Source organism: Orycteropus afer, unplaced genomic scaffold (genome assembly GCF_000298275.1).
Source record: "Orycteropus afer afer isolate SDZICR_OR568_19922 unplaced genomic scaffold, OryAfe1.0 scaffold00207, whole genome shotgun sequence".
NCBI classification, from domain to species: Eukaryota; Metazoa; Chordata; class Mammalia; order Tubulidentata; family Orycteropodidae; genus Orycteropus; species Orycteropus afer.
In genome coordinates, this window is record NW_006921794.1 from 2,487,446 (window position 1) to 2,496,994 (window position 9,549).

Below are 9,549 nucleotides of genomic sequence, written 5' to 3' on the forward strand. Positions count from 1 at the left end.
GTGAGAGAGAGTGGGAACCTCCCAGAACATTGTATTGTGCCACGCCCAACAGAAATACTCCAGGTGGGCGACTTTAAAATCAGGATCTCCTCAGTTGCTAATAGCAATTCCCACCTTGGAGTTTACAAAGACTTATGGGTAGAAAAGCCACACTAAGTAATTTACTACACCGCAGTATCACACTGGACAAATATTCTGCAAAAGACCACTTTAAAGTGCTGAAGAGCAAAGATCTCTCTTTGAAGACTAAGGTGTGCCTAACTCTAGCCATAATATTTTCAATCACCTCATATGCATGCATGTGAAAGCTGCACAATGAATAAGGAAGACCAAAGAATAGTTGATGCTTTTGAGTTGCGGTGTTGGTGAAGAATACTGAAAGTGCCGTGGACTGCCAGAAGAACTAACAAATCTGACCTGGAAAAAGAGCAGCCAGATGCTCCTTGGAAGTGAGAATGGCCAGACTTTATCTCTCCTACTTTGGTTATATTGTCAGAAGACACCACTCCCTGGAGAAGGATATCATGCTTGGTAAAGTGGAGGGTCATTGAAAAAAGGGAAAGCCCTCAAGGAGATGGATTGACACAGTGGCTGAAACAGTGGCCTCAGATATTGCAAGAATTGTGAGGCTGGCGCAGGACCAGGCAGTGTTTTGTTTTATGTAGAGTTGCTATGAGTCAGAGCTGACTTGATGACACCTGTCATCAACAAGCTAACAGTTACTTCCTAATGACTTTTGACCTATCACCCATCTTCAATCCAAACAAAAATATAAAATTTTATTGTGCCTTTAAAGCTCTGATGAATTCAATTTATACTGCTCAAATTATAGTTCCTAAAGGAAATCAAGATAGAGCCAGTAACGAATCTGGAGGACACCAGCAGTATAAATTTAACTGTTTTTTCCCCTTGCTATGAGTTGAAATCAATTCAATGGCAATGGGTTTGGTGTTTTTGGTTTTCTCTCTCTTGTTCCTTCATTCTCTATCCCCTGTGCCTTTGATGCTCTTCTTTCCTTCTTCCTTATTCTTTTTGTATTTATTCATAAATCTGTGACTTCTCTAAATATTTCTATGTAGTTATTCAATACTCTGCTTGACTAACATGTTTACAGTGGTCCATCTGGTGTCCTTTTAAAGGAAGGAGATTCCAGAGAGCAGTGGACGTCACAGAATACCAGAATCCCAGCACTGGTTTAACATTTGAAATAAAGAACTTCTCTCCTCAAATTCCAGTATTTATTTTAAAAGGAGAGTAGTGTTAAGTCATCTGAGCAAACATTAAAAGAGAAATATATATATTCCTACTATCTAGTTATCTGACAAGGCCAGTAAGTTCTGCTAAAGCTAAGTCATCTGAGCAAACATTAAAAGAGAAATATATATATTCCTACTATCTAGTTATCTGACAAGGCCAGTAAGTTCTGCTAAAGCTCAGTTGAGTATTACTGTTCTAGCAATTTTGTAAATCTGTATTCTGTATTTTATCACATGTGTAATCAGAAATTTATTTATTTTTTTAAACACAGAAATTTCCCACTGAAGGTCTCTCCAGTGTGGTTAGGAACGTGTTTGACTTTGATTCCTACAACAATGACATGAGGGAGATTTTGATCAGCACTTTACACAAATACGGCATACCTATCGGAGCAAAACCTACCAGTGTGCAGCTAGCAAAGGAGTAAGGCAAACTCACTGTTGTTGATAAAATACTGTTATGAGGATTCTTTTTTTGATTCTTAAATGCTAATATTTCCTCATTGACTGCTATACTCTATTAATAAACTGAGCTGGTGTGGAAGTTCTTTCCACAAATAAGCTACTCAAATATATTTTTGCTATTTGCTGACTGGTTTTCAGTTCAATAGCATTGTTTGCGGGCCTGTGAATAGAGAATCTCAATTATTTTGAATGTGCCATGAGTAGATGTAATCAAATAAAGGGAAATATTTGTTTCTTTCAGTCTCTGTCATTTTGTGGAATTACTGTGGGTCTCATAATTTCCTAACCAAGTGTCAAATTGTTATATAAACATGAAAGCTACATAGCCAGGTGGTATGCCTTCAGTTAAGATTTTTTTATTTATGTCACTATAACTTTTTCTTTGATAATTTGTTAAATTTATTATCCTATTAACTTAGATTTAATTTTTGGTTACTTACTTCAACTGGAAGAACAAATGGGTTTTATTTTCATGGGGGCCAGTTGCCTGCTTTTTATTTTGAAATGACAGACTACTTACTTAACCTTAGTCAACAGTCTTGCAAATACATTGTTGACGAGAAAGATAGTGGAGAAAGTTATCAATAGAATGATTAAATCAGTGCAAATTAGTATACTACTATAACTGGAGAAATAATTTTATATACGCATAAGCTAATGATACTGTATCTGATGCTGTCATTGACTAAAATAAAAACATATAAAAATAGTCAATTGTCATAAATTCTCAATGAATAATAATTACTTTTAAAGTAAATTATTATTCTTTTTTAATCTCATATAAGAACTTTCAGCCTTCTATTAGAAATAGTGTGTTAAATAGAACTCATAAATTAATTCGGCATTTAGTTTATATAGTTTCTGGGTTTATACCTCTTTATTCATTTATTCTTTGAAGTCATGGTAAAAACTCATCAGAATATAAGCCAATAAAAATAAATTATTAAAGTATCGTGTATTTCTTTAAGAGAAACAAATATTTCCCTTTTATGGTAAAAAACACAAGATGGAGTTAGGTTAAAAATTATCAGTGTTTTGGTTGATGTTATTAATGAGTAAGAAAATTCTTTTCAAGAAGAATGATTCAGTCAATTACTAATACATACACTTTCTTCTGTATAGTGTTGCTTTACTGACTGAAGGAGGTGTCGCTATCAGTCGGATCCGACTCGATGGCAGTGAGTTTGGTTTGGTTTTTTAGTGACCCCTGTGGGTGTTGTGCAATCTACTTCTGTAGTGATACCACCTCGGAAACCCAAGGAAGGGTCACTATGAGTCGGATCCGACTTGATGGTAGTGGGTTTTATGGGTGTTTTGAAACTATACCTTTAATTAAATGAGTGTAACATATCTTCTAAGAAGCCCTAGTTGTTCGGTGGTTAAATGCATGGCTGTCAACCAAAAGATCTGCGATTGGAATCCATAGGTATTCTGGGGGCAAAAAGACATGGTGGTCTGCTTCAGTGAAGATTGTTGTTGTTGTTGTTATGTGCCGTCGAGTCCGATTACAGCCTAGGAAACCCTATAGGGCACTTCTCTTCTGCCCACTAGAGTCTCTGTGAGTCAGAAGCCACTCCCTGGCTTAGCTTATCTTCTAAGTTAGAGAGTTCAAGAAATTGCTTTTAATATGCAAATTATATTAATACTTGTGTTGTTTAAATTTCCTTTTGTTTTTAATTGTTAACGTAGGATGGTTTTTATTACCACTAACAAATGTTTTTGTTGGAGGCTGGCGGTTCAAACCCACCAGCCACTCCTTGGAAGGAAGGTTGGGCAATCCTACTTCTGTAGTGATAACTGCCTCGGAAACCCAAGGAGGCGTCGCTAGGAGTCGGGGCCGACTCGATGGCAAATAACCACATCAACAACAACAACAAATATGTAAAATCAGAGTTCTAACTGCATGGAAACCAGGCTTGTGATTTAAAAATAGCCTTTCTTGTACTCAGAATTTCAAATAAAAATTAAAATACATGTTAGTTAGTAAGATCAATCATAAGAGAATTCTTGGTAATTTCTGTTTCTAAGGAAGATTTAACTATTCCTTATTATCCTCACTTTTGAACTGAAAAAATCTTTCTGTTGTGTTCTGGTTAGCAGTCAAGTGCCTCAGGCACTACGCTACCAGAGCTCCTAATTCCAACTCTAGTACTTACTTATGAGTGGAAGCAAAAATAAATTGAGACTGGAAACAAGATGGTCACATTTATGCAAGTTGGGGTTGAAAACAACTAGTTGTCCACCCACTGCATCAGGATAAAAATAGACTTACAGCAGATGTAGATGATGAGTGAATTTTCCCATGGAATGGGAGTGATCATTGACTCTAATTTACACAATCATCCAAAGCATTTTTTCCTGATCTGTAAATTGCAATGAATTTATAAGCTCAAAAACAGTGATGTCATTGTATTACCTTTTGATGAAACCCATGGGTTCCATAACACTATTGCTATCAAATTATTAGCTTTGTACTTAGGGTAGCATGGTAAAGTGAAAAAAAAAAAAAAAATGGCCTAGGTATGTAACAATCATACAGTCATCTTCATGCATATGAAAATATGCCTTTAGTTGGTACTTGGCCCAAATTCTGTTATTACATTTTTTTTTTCCAGCAATGACATTGGAAATTCATGAGCTTTGTTTTTGTTTTTTCCTTCAGAATTCAAATTTTAACTCAAGTCCTCCTGTTGCCTATAGTTGTAGTTGTTGTTAGGTACTGTTGATTCCAACTCATAGTGACCCTATGCAACAGAATGAAACACTTCCTGCTCCTGCATCCTCACAGCTGTTACTATGTTTGAGCCCATCGTTTCCACTGTGTCAATCCATCTCATTGAAGGTCTTCCTCTTTTTCACTGATGCTCTACTTGGTCCTTCTTTATAGCATGTACAAAGTAGGTGACAGTTGATGACTTGGGCCTAAGTCCCTCAAAGAGTTTACAGTTTAGTCTTGGTCATGTAATTTTGGATGTCACTTAATTAAAATAGGTACCCTGTTGATAAAATGAAAGCATTTTGTTATACATAGGATAACCATATAACTGATCATCTAAAGTAGGATTTGTTTGAGAATGAAAGGGAGAGCTTTTTAACAATAAGTCTATGATGTAAACTAAGAATGTCCTAGGCAAGCCTGACTATATGGCACCTTCAGTATGGATGCTCAGTAAGGGCCTTCATATTCTGACTTAATTTTCATTTTTAATATAATCTTAATATTCCTTTAATCTGTAGTAAAACAAAAAACAAGTAATGCTAACACTTTCATATCCTCCTGGAGTAGAACAGTGTTGATTACAGTCATAGTGATGTAAGACCTTAAAGGATTTCAGGTTGTCTCCACACAGTCTTAGGATTTGACTTTGACTCTTCTTCTTTGCTAGAAGTTTCACTAACGCCAGTTCTTCTAGGCTACTCCTGCCCACCACCACAGATACAGTGTTGGTGGAAAAGATCCACAGATCCACACCAGATTTCAGTGCTTAAGAAAGAGAATAAAATGGTTTAATTACTATTAATAACCTTTTTCTCCTGAATGAAATATTGTTGCCACAACTGTTAATTTTCTTGTTCTTTAACCATAGTGCTTATTGGATGAGAGCAAAATTACACTGAATCTGGAACAAGATGTCACATCCTTGAGATGGGGATGGAAAAATAATTGGCCACCCACTCCATGTAGCTTAAAAAAAAACGAGGGGTGTGTGAGGCAGATGTGCTAGAAGGGACATTTTCACATGGGGTGAAAATGATACCAGACCATGGTTTGTGCAGTTATTTGCAGCATCTTCTTCCTCAAGTGATGTCAGAATATACTTTGGCTGTTCAATACTAGTGGTGTCCTTTTAGTGCTATTTTTTTTCTTTGATTAAATAGTGTGTACCAATGATGGTTTCTTAGTTTGGGAGTTTTTTTGTAATTAGTAGACTTTATTTTTACAGCAATTTCAGATTTACAGAAAAATTGAGCAAAATGTACAGAGAGTTCGCAAATACTCTCTCTCCCCCTGCCCACAGACTTCCTATTATTTAGTATTTTGAACTGGTGTGGTATATTCCTTATAATTAATGAACCAATATTGATACTTTATTATTAACTAAAGTTCATAGTTTTCATTAGAGTTCACTCTTTGTATTTACAGTTCTATAGGTTTTAGCATATGCAAAATGTCATGTATCTGCTATTACAGTATCATACAGAATAGCTTCATTCCCCTAAAAACACCCTGTGTTCTACCTGTTCATCCCTTTCAGCAACCACACCCCTCCCAGAGCTCCTGGCAACCATTGATCTTTATGCTGTCTCTACAGTTTTGCCTTTTCCAGAATGTCGTATAGTTAGAATCATACACTTTTTGTGCTTTTTAGTGACGTTCCTGAAAGAGGGCTGCTGTCACTTTTTCTTTTGTTCTGAATATCCCAGTATTGGTTGCTGTCTCCTAGGTCTCTGCACATTTTCAAAAGGGCCAATGTGACATTATGAAGTGAATTTGACTTGTCTTCTTTACTAATCATTTGCTAAACCTGTATAGGTTGAGTCTTACTGTGTGGCTCTTTTACCTTGCTCGATCCTGCCATGATGCAGCCTTCTTCCTGATCTACGAATGTATTCCAGATCTCAGAGCTACGATGAGAACTGGTTAACTGGACCCTCACATTGCATTTGCCCCTTCCTGCTAGTATTTCCTGAGAGTATTGATTGGGCCCCCTTTTAAATTTCTAATACAGGAGAAAGGGCATGCTAGAGAGATGGTGAACATAACCACATAAGGAGGGACACTGGGCTAAATGATGTATATTGTGTTTAAAAATGTAAATATCATGCTTAATATGGGTTTGAATTTAATTCTGTGACATTTGTCTGATAGAGAAATAACTAATCAAAACAACTGATGTGTGTGTATGTGTGCACACACATGCTAATCTCATCTCATGTGTACTGTAGGCAGAGATAGGAGGATTTGGGTTACAATCTGAACTTTTAAAAAACTGACCTCATAAGTCTCTGGTATCATTGTTGGAAAAAAATATGTTACAAAAGAATTTGGGCCAAAGACCAACCAAAGTCCTGTTGTTATCTGCCATAAGGCAGATAGCTATCGATACAAATTTCAAAACAAAATTTGCTTGTTTTTCCCTCTTGTGAACTTTTATCTGAACCTTTTAAAATAAATTTTGGAATAAACATACAGCTAGCATGTTAGCACTTCCAGATTGAAAAGTGTGTTTCAAAATAATTAATGAATTCTATCATGTGGGAGAAACATTGTTTTAAAGGAAGAAAAAAATATTTTGTTTTTCAGTACCTCCATTTTAAGTTATATACAAAATTTTAATGCCACTCTCGCTACTTGACAGTTCTAGAAGATGAGACAAGTGTCATTTCACAGATCTATAATGGAATATAAATAGAACCTGTAACATTAGTAACGGTGATGATGGTAGTAGAAGCAATTATGAATGTTCAATGATGTGCCAAGCACATTTCCAAAAAAATTGCATTAATTTATATAAATCTTTACAACAAACTTATGGTATAAGTAATAATATGATAGCATTTTATAGATAAGGAAATTGAGACACATGAGAGAACATGATGTGCCCAAGGTTAGTAAGCTAATCAGGGGCAGAGCTGGGATATATGTGATATTAATTCCAATTCTAAGAATAACATAAGGAGCTCTGGTAGCACAGTGCCTAAGGCACTTGACTGCTAGCCAGAAGGCTGGCGGTTCAAACCCACCAGCCACTCCTCGGAAGGAAGGTTGGGCAATCCTACTTCTGTAGTGATACTGCCTCGGAAACCCAAGGAGGGGTCGCTATGAGTCGGGGCTGACTTGACGGCACACAGCAACAACAACAACGAGAATAACATAAGCTGATTGAGAGCAGATGGTGGGCAATTTCTTAATCAGAGTTAATCTTTGAATATTGGAAATTACCAATAATTTTGGTTTAGAAAGGTATTAGAATTTTACAGAATCCACTGGGAAATCATCGTTGACCATGGTGTATACAAATTCTTAATCTTCAGAGAGTCATGATAGGTTCAGATTTTTGAGGTTTTAGTTATATTTCAAAATGAAAAGTAAAGAAAAAAGCAAATTAATATAGAACTTTAGCAAAACAGAGATCATTTTAGAGACATCTTCATTCTTAATTCAGCTTTCTTCTTTGTGATGTAAGGAGTTCTAGTGGCACAGTGGTTAAAGCATTTGGCTACTAACCAAAAGGCCAGCAGTTTAAATCCACCAGCCTGTCCATGGTCGAAAGATGAGACAGTCTGCTTCCATAAAGATTTAAGCTTTGGGACAGTTCTACTCTGTCTTAGAGTGTTGCTTTGGGTCGGAATCAACTCAATGACAGTGAGTTTTTTTGTTCTGCTGTTTTTGTTTGGGTGACAGAGAAACATGAAATACAGTAGAAGGCAAATAATTTCAGAAAAGTGAAAAGTCTACAAAACCTCATATGGTTGTCATACATGAGAATAGCCTTCATTTCTTCCTGATTTGGAACATACAAGGGATTTATGGAATCTTCTCAAAAGATTGCTGTTGTTGTTGTGTGCCATCGAGACGGCCCTGACTCATAGCAACCCCTCCTTGGGTTTCTGAGGCGGTATCACTACAGAAGTAGATTGCTCAACCTTCCTTCCGAAGAGTGGTTGGTGGGTTTGAACCGCCAGCCTTCTGGTTAGCAGTCAAGTGCCTTAGGCACTATGCTACCAGAGCTTCTCAAAAGATTGCAGCCATTTTAAAATAAATCCAGCATACAGAGAAATTATCCCTGTCCTGGGAAGTTTTCTTCCATGTGTGTCTTTTTTCACCCTGCCTTCCCTAGGAGTCATTCTTGCCTATCAAATATTTAAGTGGTCATCCTCCTTTTTCTAAATTCTTTGTCCTCAACTCTGTTAATTTCATTTTAAATGCTCCTTAGTTGATACTTAAACCAGTTTTCCCCCAAGTATTTATTGCCTATTTATCATTGCAGATTAGTTACTATCTACCATGTGTTTGTGTCAATCAAATAATTTGAAGAAATTTTTAAGTGTTTTGTATATAAGCTTGCTTTATAATGCATATTTACATAATGAAGAGTGATGTCCAATTTATTTTTTAAATAAATCAACAAAAAGGAACAAAAGATAACCCTGATTCCACCACCCAGTGAAAACTGTTGTAAAATCTTTTCAGACCTTTTCCTGTGATTTTATGTGTTATTTCATGCACTCAAAAAATAATTTCCCTCCAGTTGTGCTAGTTAAGGTTATATGTCAACTTGGCTGGGCCTGGTTATGAGTGGCTGGGCAACTGGTTGTGGTTATTCCCCATGGTGAGATTTGCAATCAGCTCCATGGTGGGATCTGCCATGAGCAGCTGAGTAGCTGCTTTAGGGATGTGTTCTGCTTCTAGTATATAAGGAGAAGCTTTGGGAATGGTCTTCAGCTTTTTGGCATGCTTGAATCCTGCATGTAACCGAGTCGTTGTTCAACAGCCGGCTGTGTTGTCTGCTGATCTTAGGACTATTAATGGACTTGAATTAGTGGCCTGCTATGCGGTTTGATAATTTTTGGACTATGCCATTTTACTTGTTGACTCTGGGTTTGTCAGCCTCAGCAGTCAGCAGCAGCCTGAGTGAAGAGACACCTCCAGCTCCAGTGGGCTAGGAGCAAGAAGCAGAACTCAAGCCCAAGGTCAAAAGGCTTTCACATAGCCTCTAAAGCTTGACACTTTGAACTTGGGCTTGTGGCCTCCTAACTATAAGAATAAATCCATGTTTGTTAAAGCTACCCATTTGTGATGTTTTTCTGTTAGAGGAGCACTGTT

The 9,549-nt window shown here is 36.8% G+C and overlaps 1 protein-coding gene across 1 annotated transcript in view; it reads left to right on the forward strand.

The window, feature by feature from the left end:
• The window catches only part of VWA8 (von Willebrand factor A domain containing 8), a 751,729-nt gene that overhangs the window by 464,226 nt on the left and 277,954 nt on the right, over positions 1 to 9,549 (forward strand). The window contains exon 26 of the mRNA XM_007948177.1: positions 1,529 to 1,680. Within this exon, the coding sequence (XP_007946368.1) occupies positions 1,529 to 1,680 (152 nt within the window). The remainder of the gene's footprint in view (positions 1 to 1,528; positions 1,681 to 9,549) is intronic.